Consider the following 17,132-nt stretch of genomic DNA (forward strand, 5'->3'; position numbering starts at 1 on the left):
AATACCTAATGTAGATGACAGGTTGGTGGGTGCAGCAAACCACCATGGCATGTGTATACCTATGTAACAAACCTGCACGTTCAGCACATGTATCCCAGAACTTAAAGTATAATTTAAAAAAAAAATACAAAACAAAATGAATACAAAAAAAAAAAAAGATGAAGAGACGCCAAAGATTGATCTTCCTCTCCACACTCACACAGAGAAAATGTCATGCAAGGAAGCAAAGAGAAGGAAACTGTCTACAAGCCAGGAAGAGAAGCTTCCCCAGAAAACAACCCCGAGGCACCTTGATCCTGGACTTCTTGCCTCCAAAACTCTGACAAAATAAATTTCTGTAGTTTAAGCCACCCAGTCTGTGATATTCTGTTATAGCAGCCAAAGCGGACTAATGCACAGCTCACAGATGTTTAAAAAAATATTTGAGACCAGGTGTGGTGGCTCATGCCTGTAATCCCAGCATTTTGGGAGGCCAAGGCGGGCAGATAGCTTGAGGTCGGGAGTTCGAGACCAGCCTGGCCAATGTGGTGAAACTCCGTCGCTACTAAAAATACAAAAATTAGCTAGGCTTGGTGGCGCATGCCTGTAGTCCCAGCTACTTGGGAGGCTGAGGCAGGAGAATCGCTTGAACCTGAGAGGTGGAGGTTGCAGTGTGCCTAGCCTTTGCACTCCAGCCTGGGTGACAAAGCAAGACTCTGTCTCAAAAAAAAAAAAAAAAAAAAAAAAGAAAAAAGAAAAAAGAAAAGAAAAAAATTTGAATTATTTGGAAATAAATTTCAAAAAACTCTCAGTAAACATCCACATTACTAGCTTTTCTTGATAAATTTGAAAACTTAATGAATAAATCCATTACTGCTTTCCACTAGTTGCTTTCTACAATGAGGTATCAGGTACCTCATTCTCAACAATAATGCAAGTAGTCAACTGCCTGCCTTATTTAATACATAATTTAAAGGAATTTTAAACATTAATTACATTTTAATAAAAGTCCAGACAACTGGCCCTTCATTGTAAATTAGAAAACCAGGGATCACAGTTCTTGCAGTTCACTGAGGTTACTTTAGTTGGAATTATTTGCTCCCCTCTTCCAGACAGGACACAGGACCACTCAGTTCTCCTGTTACCACAATTAGCCTGGAACTCACCTCATTCCTTTACATCACCTTTCTGGACCTCACAGGAATCTGAATATATGTCCCCTGTCTGCACTATGATGGTCAGTGGTTGGCTCCCTATATTACTGTTCTGAATGATCTACCTGACACCTCACTGGAGAAAGAAACTTGTGGCAAGTGATGATGGATCTGTTCACCAGAGTCACATTTACACATTTCTCATCAGATTCTTACATATGTTTTTTCAATAGCCCTGAAAATAAGAGAAAAGCTAAGGACACTGTTAGGGTTTCCCTAGTAAAATGAGGAATACCTTCATTATTCCCTAAGTCAAACTAAATAAGAATAAAAATACTAAATAAATGTCCTGTTATCAAAAGAAAAAAATTCCAAATGGAAGACAAAGTCAGTACAAAGATCAAAGACAAATTTCTAAAAATATGATTGAGACATAAGTTTTAACTTGTAAAGATCAATGCTAAGATAATAAGCGGGAGTGCACTAAAGAACCTTCCAAAACTCATTACTTCCCACAGCCAAACATTTTGTGAGGCCATAGGATACAGAAGTGCAAGAGAGTGTGGCCAAAAAGAATGTTTCAGGGAGATGTGGGGAGGGGAAGACTTTAAAAAGATTAACAGACTTGTGGGGAAAAAAGAGAAATTCTTCCATTTTGTTCTGATTCTCAAGACACTACTTTCGGTGCTTAGCAAATATATTTAAACTTTATTTTTTATTACTTTGGGTTGTTCTGTGAAAATGGACATTGTGAAAACAAGTCTTCTTTACAAACAATGCCTTTCATAGGTGAAGTTGTTAAAGCTTTTGCCAAAGCTTCCAAGTTAATAAGAGGAATTTTGTTTTTGTATTCCAGCCAATCAATATAACTCAGAATGAAGTAGGACACTATTGTCATACAGCTGAAATGGGAGAATGAATGACCTGAAAAACTCTATCTTTATTTCTTATTTTTATTTTTTTAAGAGAAAGAGTCTCGCTCTGTCGCTCAGGCTGGAGTGCAATCACAGCTCACTGTAGCCTCGACCTCCCAGGCTGAAGAGATCCTCCCACCTCAGCCTCTCGAGTAGCTAGGACCATAGGCACATGCCACCACGTCTGACTAATTTGTTTGTTTGTTTGTTTAGAGACAAGGTCTCACCGTGCTGCCCAGGCTGGTCTCAAACTCTAGGGCTCAAGCCATTCACCCGCCCTGCCCTCCCAAAGTGCTGGGATTAGAGGTGTGAGCCACTGCACCTGGTCCTGAAAAACTCTAAATATCCTGTTTAACAAGACTTCATTCAGCTTTCAATGAAAAATTAATGAAGGGTGAGCAGAAAGAAGAGAAACCCTTCAATAAGAATGAGATTAGTGTGATCTGGAAACACTGCCTGATATTGCATAAGAAGCTAAAATTGTTTTTCACACTATCCTAATGCCTGGGATCTCTCCTGGGCATGAAGTTTGCACAGTTGACTGAAATGTATACTGATTCATTGCATTACCAACTTATCAACAATGTACATTATTTAAGGGCTAGAATCTAAGTTTTCTGTAAATTTGTATTTTCTAGAGTTCCTGTCTTATAGAAAGTCATCAATTATATATTTGTAAAGTAATCAAATTAATTCAGTGCATATAAACTGAGAAGGAAATAACTGAATAGGTCTATTTTCCAGAAGCATCTGGATCTCCATTTATAAAACTAGTTTTGCTATTAGCAAGCACAGGCTTCCTAAATTCCCACAAATTAGAAAAGGCTAAATGTAAGAGGATTGGTGCAACCCTTTTGGAGGGAAATATGGTAATATCCACCAAAATTACATGTGCATTTACCTTTTGACTTAGCAAGCACACTTCTAGAAATTCACCTAGAAGATACACCTCCAATTATATGGAAGAACTTATGCACATAGTTATTAACTGCATCATTGTTTGTGTTTTTAAAATACTAGAAACAACCCAATTCCCATTCATAAGAGAGTGGTTGAATAAACTATGGCATATCTAGGCAATGGGACACTGTGTAACTGTAAAAATGAGTAGAGAAATCACTGTGAACTGATGTGGGGTAATTTCCAGGATATATTGATAAGTGAAAAAAGCAAAATGCATCTATGGTATGCTATCCTTCATGTAAGAAAGAAGGGGATATATGAAAACACATCTTATTTATGGAAAAAATGCAAAATCTATGTCAGAAACTAGAGAGACTGGTTATCTAAAAGTAGGAAATGCAGTTAGAGGCAGGGAATGAGAATGGAGTAGTAGGGATGAGGAAGGGGTTTGACTTCTTTAAATATAACATTTATTATTTTAGAACCATAATAATGTCCCACTCTTTAAAACAAATAATAAAATCGACCAGGATGGGGGTGGGGCACAAAATAGAACACAAACAACAATAAATAAACCTATCTCTATAACAAATGATGACATAATCCCACTGAAGGGAAGAACAGAACTAACCTAAGAACATTTCAAAAAATAGTTTTTTGACTGGATACTATAATGCTAAAGACAAAAAGAACTACACACAAATCCTGTTCTCTAGTTTGTAAATCTGTTTCTCACAGGGGCATGGGTTAGTGACATACTAGATATGTATGCTAGGTGATATAGTTTGTATACAAGTCCCCACCCAATTTCATATTGAAATGTGATCCCCAATGTTGAAAGTGAACCCTGGTGGGAAGTGATTGGAACATGAGGGCGAGTTCTTATGAATAGTTTAGCACCACCCCTCTTGGGTACTCTCCACACAATAGTGAGTGAGTTCTCGTAAGACGTGGTTGTTTAAAAGTGTGCAGCACCTCTCCCCTTGCTCTCTTGCTCTTGCTCTGGCCGTGTGACATCCCTGCTCCCCCTTCACCTCCCGCCATGATTGTAAGCTTCCTAAGGCCTCTCCGGAAACTGATGCCAGAGCTATGCTTCCTGAGCAGCCTGCAGAACCGTGAGCCAATTAAACCTCACTTCTTTATAAATTACTCAGTCTTGGGTATTTCTTTATAGCAATGTGAGAATGGACTAACACACTAGGACTGAAAAAATTAGTAAATATATTGTAGATGAGAGTAAGCCGTCTCATTATCAGAGAAAGCAGAAACAAATAAGGACATAAGGCTAGAGTAAAACTTGTGGTGTTTAACTTGAATCAGAGGTATTAGTCTGAACTAATGTTTTACACACATACACGCACACACACGTGCGAGAAGCTACATATGTATATGTGTATACACATGTACACACATACAGAGACAGAGAGAGAAAGAGAGGCGAGAGAGAGAAGCACAGATATATGTATATATATATGAGTTAATAAACATACACATTTTCTAATCTATTTGCTGAGAGGGCCTAGGAGAAATGATGCCCCAGTAGCAATGAAATACTGAGCATTTAGATCTTGGTTTCTAAATGCCACTCATCACTAAAAGGAACGAAGCCTCTTTAGAGAAGTGGTTGATTCCAGGACTGGGGCAGGGAAAATATAAGAAAAACCTGGAATATTTGTACTTCTAGCAAATGAAAAACTGCTTGAAAAATTATGAGCCAATATCAAAAAGGTACAGGTGCCAGCCTGAAGGAACTCTTAGTGGTCAAAGCTAGAACAATTTGAGTGATAAAATAATAACAATGATTATAATGATGGATTTTAACTACATAACAAAATAAATATACATGTGTCCCTACTGGAATAAATAATTGAATAAATAAGTAAATTGTGGGGGAGGACATCTTTTTCTTACAGAACAATTCCAACTAATAAATATAGAAGGAACGAGGAAAATAGAAAATCATTAGGCAAGCAGCACAGAAATAATTATTGAAGGCAATGGATACTAAAATCAGTGAGCAAAAGTTTGAGGAAAAGCAGAAACTTAGCATAGTCTCAATTATCTCTCCTAAGTTATTTCCCAACTATAAAGGGAAAAACAGTGACTCTACCATAGGAAAGCATGGCAGACACCACATTACCAAGTATTCAAAGTTAATGTAACCAGTAATAAGACATATCAGCACCCTATATTTACTAATATGGTGCACTGGGAAGAATATGACATCACTTTCTTGGGACTTTTTCCAAAAATGTATAAACTCAACCTAATCATGAGAAAATATAATACAAACCGAAATTGAGAGACATTATGCAAAATAACTGACCAGCAGTTATCAAAAGTGTCAAGGTCATGAAAGACAAGGAAAGAATGAAGACCTGTCATAGAATGGAAGACACAACTAAATGCAAGATGTGATACTAGAGTGGATCCCGGAACAGACACAGACAATAGAGGGAACATTGATGAACTTGGACTAATGTCTATGTTTTAGTTAATAGTATTATCCCAATTTTAATGTCCTTACTTTGATAATTGTATTATGGTTATGTAAGCTCTTAACACTAGACACTGAAATGAACTGTAGAAATATAATTTCTTTTTTGCAACTTCTCCATAAATCTAAGAGTATTTTATAATACGATTATATTGTATGTCTAGGCTGCATAGATTACATGCAGTGTTTTGACCTACAGCCAACACTGAAAACATAAGTATGCCCATACCTTCTTCCTTGGGGGTTTTGTTTTTGTTTCTCCCTTACCTTTCTTCCTTCGAGGAACTTGAGTGCTGTGCCAATGTTAGCCACAGCATGGATTCGCTTCATCCGGCGTCCTTGTTCACAAGGCTGTAAAAAGAGGGGGAAAAAAAGGAATAAGACAAAATCTGCATATTAAAATGTTAGTTATAAGATCTATTTAAGTGGATTAAAAATATACTTCAAGAATATTCAAAAGCAACCAACATTGTTCACTTTCTATAAAGGTTAGCAAATACATAAAGGGGTGTTCCCCGTGGCACTCTGAAGATACACTAATTCACTCATTAAGAGCATTCATTCTCAGATTATCTGTTAATGCATTTGCCTTTTAGTCTTCTGTATGTCTAAGAGCAGAAATTATTATTTACTGAGACCTCTGTTAGACACAACAGAGTCTCATCATTGGTCTGTGCACAGCCCACTTATTTAGTGTATTAGTTAATTATTTTTAAAAATGTAAAACACACCCAGGACCTGCAACCTAAAACAAAGTCAGGACCCACAACTAAGTATGAAAGCCATATCCCGAAATATGACCACCACTAATCCCATCCTCCTATCTGACTACACTGAGGGCACCTGTCACTCTAACTCCAGTCCAGTGTTTGCCATTTTATAGAGATTCATTTCTTTCGCACGCTTTCTTAAAAAGAATGCTTAGTTTTTAATTTTATATGAAGAGCATCACTGTATTAAACATTTGAGACCTACTTTTCCACATTATATTGCTAAGATTCATCGTATCATTGCCTTTCACTGTATTTCATTCATTTCAAAAGCTATATAATGTGCTATTTCTACACTCTCCTTCTGATATGAATGTGCTGTTTCCAGGTTATTGATATTTTGATATGTTGATAGATTATTCCTGTACTTCTCACCTTTTGTACAAGCACAGTTTCTCCTGGACATGTACCTAAGAGTAGAATTGCTGAGTTGAAGGGAATGTGACTTCCATTTGTAAAGTAATACCAAACTCTCCTAAAATGGTTGCACTACTTTTTACTCTGATCAGCATTGCAAAAATAATACCGTTAATCTGTATCCTCTCCAACATTTGATTTTGATAGATACCTTAAACATACTTTTTTCAATTGAATATATGTAAAATGTATATGTACTCTTTTTCATTGCAGTCTCCATTTACATTTCCCTGATCAGCAGCAATGTGGACTTCTCTTCCTCTGTTCATTGGTGATGTGTGTTTCTTCTGTAAGATGCCTTTTCACATCAGTTGCCCAGGTTTTCCTTTGGGTTGTTTGCACCCATATTGTTTTGAAGATGTATTTTATATATTCTTGATTTAATCCTTTTACAACATGAATTGTGAATATCTTCAACAAGTTTGTAACTTCTGCCAGTTGTTTTAAAGGTTTTTAATTTTTAAGATAGTCTTAATTTTAATATATTAAATATAGCAATCTTTTATTGTCAATATTTTTGTGTCTTATTGAATAATTGTTTTCCTATCCCTGTGTCTAAAACATATTCACCCGTGTTTTCTACTAAGAGTTTAAAGTGTTACTGTCAGTAGGTCCTTAATTCATGTAGATATAATTTTTGTGTAGGCCATGAGATACGAATTCAATTTTACCTTTTTCTGCTAGAATGAACTTAATTTCCTGCTCCATTTTTTTTAACTTCAATAACTTTTAGGGTACAATTGGTTTTTGGTTACATGAAGGACTAACATAGTGGTGAAATCTCAGATTGTAGTGCAACTGTCACCCAACATTTAGTTTTTGATCCCTCACCCCTCTCTTACCCTCATCCTTCTGAGCCTCCAAAGTCCATTATACCATTCTATATGCCTTCGTGTACCCATAGCTTAGCTCTTACTTATAAGTGAGAATATATCATATTTAGTTTTCAATCCTGAATTACTTCGCTTAGAATAATGGCCTCCAGCTCCATCCAAATTGCTGCAAAAGACATTATTTCATTCTTATTTTACGACTGAGTAGTATTCCATGGTTGTATGTATATCACGTTTTCTTTATCCACTCATTGGTCAGTGGCCACTTAGGTTGAGTCCATATCTTTGCAATTGTGAATTGTGCTGCTATAAATATCCGTGTGCAGGTGTCTTTGAAATAATTACTTCTTTTCCTCTGGGTAGACACCCAGTATTGGGATTGCTGTATCAAATGGTAGATCTACTTTTAGTTCTTTAAGATATCATACCGTTTTTCCATAGAGGTTGTATTAATTTACATTCCCACCAGCAGTGTATAAGCGTTCCCTTTACAACACTTCCATGCCAACATCTATTGTTTTTTGACTTTTTAATAATGGCGATTCTTGCAGGGGTAAGATGATATCTCATTGTAGTTTTAATTTGCATTTCCCTGATGACAAGTTATATTGTACATTTTTTCATGTGTATTACTTATTTGTATCTTGTTTTGAGAAATATCTATTCATGTCATTTGCCCACTTTTTGATGGTATTGTTTGCCTTTTTTCTTGCTAATTTGTTTGAGTTCCTTGTAGATTCTGAACATTAGTCCTTTGTCAGATGCATAGTTTGCAAATATTTTCTCCCATTCTGTGGGTTGTCTGTTTACTCTGATGATAATTTCTTTTGCTTGCAGAAACTTTTTAGTTTAATTAGGTCCATTTATCTATTTCCATTTTTGTTGCATTTGCTCTTAGGGTCTTAGTAAAAAAATTATTTGCCTAGGCCAATGTCTAGAGATTTTTTTCTAGTTTTTTTTTTTCTAGAATTTGTATGGGGTTTCAGGTCTTAGATTTAAGTATTTGAGCCATCCTGAGTTGATTTTTGTATAAGGTGAGAGATAGGGGTCCAGTTTCATTCTTCTACATGTGACTATCCAGTTTTCCCAGCACCATTTATTAAATAGGATGTCATTTCTTCAATCTACATTTTTGTAAGCTTTGTCAAAGATCATTTGATTGTAAGTATTTGGCTTTATTTCTGAGTTCTCTATTCTGTTCCATTGGTCTATGTATCTACTTTTATACCAGTATCATGCTGTGTTGGTAACTATAGCTTTGTAGTATAATTTGAAGTCAGATAATGTGATGCTTCAAATTGTTCTTTCTGCTTAGGATTGCTTTACCTATTTGGAGTCTTTTTTGGTTCCATGTGAATTTTAGAATTGTTTTTTCTAGTTCTGTGAAAAATGATGTTGGTATTTTGATAGGAATTGCATTGAATCTGTAGATTTCTTTGGGCAGTATGGTCATTTTCACAATATTGATTCTTCCAATTTATGAGTATGAGATGTGTTTCCATTTGTTTGTGTCATCTATTATGTCTTTCAGCAGTGTTTTGTAGTTCTCCTTGTAGAGATCTTTCATCTCCTTGATTAAATATGTTCCTAGATATTTTTTGCAGCTATTGTAAAAGGAGTTGAATTACTGATTTCATTCTTGGCTTGGTTGCTGTTGCTGTATAGCAGTGCTACTGACTTGTGCACATTGATTTTGTAACCTGAGACTTTATTGAATTTGTTTATCAAGTCTAAGAATTTTAGAGGAGTCTTTAGGGTTTTCTAGGTATCCAATCACATCATCAGCAAACAATGATAGTTTGACTTACTCTTTTCCAATTTGGATGCCCCTTATTTCATTTCCTTGCCTGACTGTTCTGGCTAGGACTTCCAGTAATATGTTTAAAAGAAGTGGCAAAAGTGAACATCCTTGTCTTGTTCCAGTTCTCAAGGGGAATGTTTTCAACTTTTCCTCATTCAGTATGATGTTAGCTGTGGATTTGTCATATATGGCTTTTTTATTTTGAGGTATGTCCCTTCTATGACTAGTTTGTTGGGCTTTTTATCATTAAGAGATGCTAGATTTTATCAAATGCTTTTTCTGCATTTATTGAGATGCCCATATAGATTTTGTTTTTAATACTGTTTTTAGGATGTATTACATTTATTGACTTGCATATGTTAAACCATCCCTGCATCCCTGGAATGAAACCCACTTGATTATGGTATATTATCTTTTGATATGATGTTAGATTCAGTTTGCTGGTATTTTTTTGAGGATCTTTGCATCTATGTTCATCAGGGATATTTTTTGTTATGTCATTTCCTAGTTTTTGTATCAGGTTGCCACTGGCTTCTTAGAATGCGTTAGGGAGCATTCCTTCTTTCTTAATCTTTTGGAATAATTTCAGTAGGATTAAAACCAATTTTTCTTTGAATGTCTGGTAGAATTCAACTGTGAACCCATCTGGCCCTGGGCTTTTTTTGTTGTTGTTGGCAATTTTTCTACTACTGATTCAATTTTCACTCGTTGTTTTTAGTCTGTTCAGGGTTTCTATTTCTTCCTGATTTAACCTAGGAGAGTTGTGTGTTTCCAGAAATTTATCCATTTCCTATAGACTTTCTAGTTTGTATGCATAGAGGTGTTCATAGTAGTCTTGAGTTATCTTTTGTATTTCTGTGGTGTTGGTTGTAATGTCTCCATTATCATTTCTAATTGAGCTCATTTGAATCTTCTCTCTTATTGGTCAATCTAGCAAATGGTCTATTATCTTTTTAAAGACCGAAGTTTTTGTTTCATTGGTCTTTTGTATTTTCTGTTAGTTTGTTTCCATTTCATTTAGTTCAGCACCGATCTTTGTTATTTCTTTTCTCCTACTAGCTTTGGATTTGATTTGTTTTGGTTTCACTAGTTCCTTGAGGCATGATGTTAGGTTGTCAATTTGTGATTTTTCAGACTTTTTGACGTAGGAATTTAGCACTATAAACTTTCCTCTTAGTACTGCTTTTGCTGTATCCTAGAGGTTTTGATAACTTGTGTCACTATTAACATTCATTTCAAATAATTTTTAAATTTCCATCTTGAATTCATTGTTAATCCAAAAATCATTCAGGAGCATACTGTTTAATTTTGATGTGTTTGTATAGTTTTGGGGTTCCTTTTGAAGTTGATTTCTAGTTTTATTTCACTGTGGTCTGAGATGATACTTGATGTAATTTTGACTTTTTAAAATTTATTGAGACTTGCTTTGGACTTATCATATGGTCTATCCTGGAGAATATTACATGTGTTAATGAGAAGAACGTATATTCTGCAGTCCTTTGGTCAAGTGTTCTATAAATACCTGGTAGGTCCATTTGTTCTGCGTGTAGTTTAAATCCACTGTTTCTTTTTCAACTTTCTACCTCAAGGATCTATCTAGTGCTGTCAGTGAAGTGTTGAAGTCTCCCACAATTATTTTGTTGCTGTCCATCTAATTTCTTAGGTCTAATAGTAACTGTTTTATGAATCTGGAAGCTCCAGAGTTATACACATATATATTTAGAATTGTAATATCTTCTTGTTGAATTTGTCCTTTTATCATTACCTAATGACCTTCTCTGTCTTTTTCTACATTGTTTCTTTAAAATCTGTTTCATCTGATGTAAGAATAGCTACTCCTGTTCACTTTTGGTTTCCATTTGCATGGAATATTTTTTCCACTCATTTATGTGGAGTTTATAAAATTCTTTATGTGTTAGGTGAGTCTCTTGAAGAAAGCAAATATTTTGGTTTGTCATTTTGTTATCCATTCTGCCAATCTGTATGTTTTAAGTGGCGCATTTAGGCCATTTATGTTCAATGTTAATATTGAGATGAGAGGTTGTGTTCCAGTCATCATGTTGATTGTAACCTAGATACTGTATAAGTTATGTTATTGTTTTATAGACCTTGTGAGTTTTATGCTTTCAAGATGTGCATATCCACCTTCTGTTTCAAGATTTAGAACTCCTTTTAGCATTTCTTGTGAGGCTGGTCTGGTAGTGACAAATTATCTTAGCATTTCTTTGTCTGAAAAGACAATTTCTCCTTCAGTTATGAAATTTAGTTTTGCTGGATACAAAATTCTGGGTTGACAATTATTCTGTTTCAGGAGGCTAAAGATAGGACCCCAATCCCTTCTGGCTTGTAAGGTTTCTTTTGAGCTGTTCCACTTATTGAACAGTTTCCCACTCTGCACACCCATATCTGACATCCACCTTTGACATATACTAAAGTTCTATTCATGCCTTGGCTTGTTTCTGGACTCTATGGTATTTGTCAATATGCTCATCTCTGTACCAAGACCACACTGTCCAAAGTGATATAGCTTCATTGTAAGATCTGATATCTAGTAGGGCAAATACTTTCTCCCTGTTTTTCTTCTTCAGATGTATCCTGGCTAAGTGAGAAAGATACAAACATTTATTGTATTGTTCCACCACATATTTGCATCTATTTTCACACAACTTAACCTATTATGATGTAATTATTATCCCTATTAGGGTATAATCCCTTTGAGAGAATTGACTATATCTCATTCATCTGTGTTTTTCTTAGAGGGCATAAGATAGCACATTATCTATAATAGGAACTCCAGAAATGTTAGTTGAATGATTATTAAACAACGACAAATACCACTGGAGAATTGAGTTCTACTCTAAATATATGATCAATGACTAACAGGGTCACCTCGTGAACATGCAGGGAAGTTTGTCACTCAAGATTTTCTGAGCATCCATCATTCATTTCTAAATGGATTATTACCCTTCTCTTGAAAGGCAAAGTGTTCAAGAGTCTTTTGCAAAAATACTGTTCAGAAGGTTAACAACACAGATAAGAAAGAAGTTTCTCTGCAGCCCTTAATCTCTACTCATATTGCTTCTATTGTTTCTAATGTTTCAGTAGTAATTCCTCACGTTCTTAAAAAAACTCTTAAGTGCAATGTTAAATTTAGTTTTCCTATGTTTATATGCAATTGCAGCTACGTAATTACTGATCCATTCAAAGAATAAATGTTTCACAAATAATATTCAAGGGATGTAGAAAAATCCAAGAGTAAGAATTTTAATTTTTAATAACTCCCTAACACCTTAAATAAAATCACAGACAAAGGAGTCACAATAGGCTATTAAAGGGTACTAGGATATTAAAATTCCACTCTTAGCCTAAGATGCTGGCAATAGAAAGGATGCTAAGCCATTTGGCCACATTTATCAGATGATCATAATCAGATCCAGAATCCTGACCTATGTGAACTGTGACATTAAGTATAGGGTTCTCAGTAAGGTTCTATCACATAATTACATTCCTGAACAATATTAACACTCCTAAGGGAAACACTCTTGCCCATATTATCCCTTTGAAAAGCTCTAAAAGAATGCCTAGGATGCTCATACCTTTCAATGATGCTCTTTATCTTAGTGTGGTCCTGAACAATAATACAAACATGTACAAAATTTAAATAACCTTTGTCACAGCATATTTATGATTTCAGAATGATTTTATTTTACCTAATTCAGACTCTTGAAGGATTCAATATAAATAAATAATAAAGGTTCAATCAGAAACTGCCGTTCTATGCACCAGTTTCCCTATCTGTTGAATGAGAAAGCTAAGATTTTTTTCTGAAATCCCTGCTAGCTTTAAGATCCCATAATTCTAACTATATCTGAATGAGTAGGGCACTTAAAACAGTAGGAGGATTGTCATGTCAAAAATATATGCTTTTTTCTAGAATAATTTAGCCTGGCAGTTAAATGCCCATCAAGATTTCTGTACACTGTATTGTACTGTCAAGTACAACAGCAGATTTATAATGACACTTAGAATGACACATAAACTTCTCGAATACCCACATGAGTATTCATATAAAGATTCCTTTAACCTTCAAGAAAATAGCTTAATTCAGGAGGATATATCTAAATGGCCAGTTATATCAGGTAATGAAGGGAGTATGTATTTCAATCTAATGACTCCCACATCCTAATGCTTATCTAGTATCTTTAGCTAATGCATATGCCTACATACATTCCAAATTGCCTGTTCATATATGTCTAGCTTGATTCCTTCCAAAGCAGAGTTTGAGACAAGCAGTTGGGTGCATGTAGCTTACTAGGGAGGTGATCCCAGGTGGCAAGAATGAGGATGTGTGGAGAGCGAGATGGAGAAGGAGGAAAAGCTAACAAAGGATGTGCTATTGAGGGTTACTGCTATTGGCAACTGGAACTCAATCCCACTGGTGACCCTATGGGAACTCTATAAGACATGTGTAAAATATGCCTCAGAATCACCTGTCTCAGAATTACCCTAAGAATTTTAGGGTGGAGCATTTATTCATAGACTCCCATATCCATTGGTTGAGGGTCCCTTGGTACCACTAACTCCCCAACACTTCGAAGCTGCTCTGTGCAACTTGTGCCTTTAAGAAAAGCCCTGAGGCAGAAAGCCAGACAGATACTACAAGTGCTTGAAGAAAGAAGCTGTCAGAGTATATGGGAATGTCTACCACTGATGTAGCTGAGACGAGACATGGGGTGCCAGAAGCATCTGCTACCTGGGAATCCAATTACATAAACGACTGGTGCAAAATTATCACCAGTTTATGTTTTTCAGCAAACAACTCTTACAAAAGCTGTTTGAGGGCTCCCTGTACAAAATGAATGGAAATTAATTTTGAAGAGGTAAAAATCCTCTTTTAAAAACTCAGTTATCCAAGTAATAATGATTGTGTCATTATTGCCAAGATACAAGTGATAAAGAAAAAACGGACTTTCAATTTTGGACTCTGTGTCTAGTGTGTTATCCAATATGTTGAAAATTATTTCCTGAATTCCTTTTTCCAAATTATGGTAAACATTATTTATAAATAATTTATGTTTACAAACTACTAAATGCTCTACTACTCTGAAATTAAAAAGAGATAAGCAAGAAGAGATAACTTATTATTTGACAATGTAGAAAATGTACTTTCTAGCTCACTGTTAATGTTGTTTTTCACTCTGCTGGTTCCACAGCACATAAAAACAACTCTGAACAGGCTGTTCTTGCTACAAATGATGGATGATGGATGATGTCAACAAGAATATGAAAAATGCCACACTGGTTTCCAGCTTCATTTTCAATAAACAACTATATAAATACACAGATACGGACCAACATTTGTTTCTAAATGGAAGACAAACACTTAAAGTGAGGAGGATGGTAATTTGCAACTAATCTTCTTGTATACCATATAGATACAATGGTTAATCATGATAAGTTACTGATGAAGTTCTTTACTCTTAATCGTAAGGTTGTTATTATAAACATAACGTTTTAAATGCACTAGGGGTTTGCAGGAACAAGAAGGGAAATATATTCCTTGCACCTAGAAGTAGAAGTGCCAGCAGACCAGTGTTTCCAGTATACTACCCACCACAACAAATAACTTTCTTTCAGCTGGGCTGCACATCTTAGCACTCTCAACTCCACAGTCCCCAAATTCCAAATGGAAACAATTTGACAAGTATGATCACACAAAAAAATTCTTACCAGTTTCTGCCCAGACAGGACCTCCAGAAGGGCAAGTAGTTTAACACCATCTTTCATGTCTTCAAAAAGATCGTCCACCACCATTGGAGGTTTCCGCTGAAAAGACAAAGAGCAATAAGTGCAGAAAATATCTCTTCCCTCTCTGTTTCTCTCTTTCTCTCTCTCACGTTTGTTACTTATGGTGGTGAAATTTGTAGGAGAGGCTTCTATATACTTTAATTCTTTATTTTGGATTGAGTTGCCAATTGCCTTTCGATAACTGTGAGAAGAAAAATAATCCAGTGGAGATAAAACTCGATATTCAAAAACCTCAGAGGATTTAATGCTTGAGGCTTAATGTATGTACCAGCTTATTTCTAGAAAGTGACTTTTGACAAGGGCAGGATGGTGTGGGATAAGGGAAGGAAAAGAGGGTACTATCAACCTAAAAGATAAGAGAGAGATTATAGCAGGATGTAAAAGCAGAGCAAGAGCTGCATGGACCAACCTCATCTTCACTCTGTGCAAGACACATTACTGGGGCTTAACAAGGTGCAGCCCTTCTATAGGACATTCTCACCACAGCAACCTCATTAGCTCAGTGACCTGCTAGAGGAGCACTGTTGGCACAGCTAAGGTTGCAGGTTCAATCTTCCTGTGGGTTAGTTAGCTGTTATGTTGTGTTCTACAGCCTGATGAATCTAGAGAACCTTCTTTCAGTGTGGGATTGAACCCAAAAGATCATAAGCACGAGAGTACAGATCGATCAGTGCAAATCTATCACCGCTGCTGGAAAAATAAGCCAAAGACCACATTTAATTCATGGAGCATCTTTTATTTTTTTATGAAGGTTATTAAAATACTCAATATACAGAAATTCATCAAACATTGAATTAGGGTCTATCTTGGCTCAGGAAAAAGAAGCCATTATGCCAATGTCGATGGTCAATAGAGGGGAGGTGTTCACCGATTTATCACAGAATCAGAAGTTATTTTCCGTTTAGCATCTGAATTCAAACTTACTGAATCTTGTTAAAGGCCTAATGCTCAATTCCTGACTTTCAATGGTCTTTCTTTCTTTAAAAAATAATGTGTTCTATGTAAGAGATTTAACACCAAATGTTTGGTTGAAATGTAACTTTTTCTCTCTACCAACTAATGTAGAGCATTTATATTTCTCTTACAACTGCATGAATTATAATGTCTGAATAGTACAATCCTAAGTTAAAATGTATTTTTCTCTCATTATAAAATGAACAGCTGAACACATTTTGTTCTCATGCTGTGAAATACATGTTCAAACATAACAGAGTTTTCATTTTTGATCATTCTCTTTCAAGTTCCACCATTCACGCTGCTTCTTACTTATATAGTAAAAATGTAATAGTGACTTTATATTCTAAACATATAAATAGAATTCATCAGAATAAAAGAAGCCATCACAAAGAAAACTATTTGGTGCAATAAGAACCCAAATTATTGTATTAACCATATACAGTCTTTAAAAATGCAGTCTATTTATCATTCAAAGTAACCACTTGTACCCAAATTATTTAAATTAAGCAAAACAATGAGGAACAGTTCATAAATGTTTGATGCATTCAGTGAGCAAATGAAAATAAAATTTTTCGTGCATTGTTATAAATATGCAAAAAGTAGGGAAAGCAGGGAATTCTCATGAAATAATAAAGATTTTGAGAAATTTTACACCCAGAAATGATAAAATGCATGCCTTCATCTGTTTCAATTTTAAAAATACACAGGTGTCTGCCACTTTGAGGAACATGTCCTCTCACCTCACTTCTGCCTCTCTTCTTTCCCTCCTCTATTGCCCACTCATGCTGCACGTGCTTTCCTTTTCCCTCCAGCTGTTCCCTCCACAAGGCTCCTGGAATTGGCCTTCCGATCAGCAGCGACAGCTGAATGGCTCAGCAGCCTACTGGCCCCTCTGCATGGGACATTGCCAATACCATTCTCTCCATGATCTGTTCCTACCCAAAACTCTGTGACCAGACTGCCTAGTTCACAGGCCTTTTTCTTTCTCCTCTCTTCTTCCTAACTGTGGCCATTCACCACTCAATCCTGAGTCCTTTGTTCTTTACAAATTTTTTTCTGCTTATACATGACTCTTAAGTCCAGGTAAGCGACTTCTCCT

General features: G+C 35.7%; 1 protein-coding gene across 3 annotated transcripts in view; it reads right to left on the bottom strand.

Annotated features, from left to right (window-relative positions):
- Window positions 1–17,132, bottom strand: part of SYNE1 (spectrin repeat containing nuclear envelope protein 1) — a 526,037-nt gene that overhangs the window by 403,956 nt on the left and 104,949 nt on the right. For all 3 annotated transcript variants that reach the window (XM_030809854.1, XM_030809853.1, XM_030809855.1), the window contains exons 4-5: window positions 14,999–15,094; window positions 5,715–5,798 (exon numbers count right to left, since the gene is read on the bottom strand). In XM_030809854.1, coding sequence (XP_030665714.1) covers window positions 5,715–5,798; window positions 14,999–15,094 — 180 coding nt within the window. The remainder of the gene's footprint in view (window positions 1–5,714; window positions 5,799–14,998; window positions 15,095–17,132) is intronic.

Source organism: Nomascus leucogenys, chromosome 3 (genome assembly GCF_006542625.1).
Source record: "Nomascus leucogenys isolate Asia chromosome 3, Asia_NLE_v1, whole genome shotgun sequence".
Taxonomy (NCBI): Eukaryota; Metazoa; Chordata; class Mammalia; order Primates; family Hylobatidae; genus Nomascus; species Nomascus leucogenys.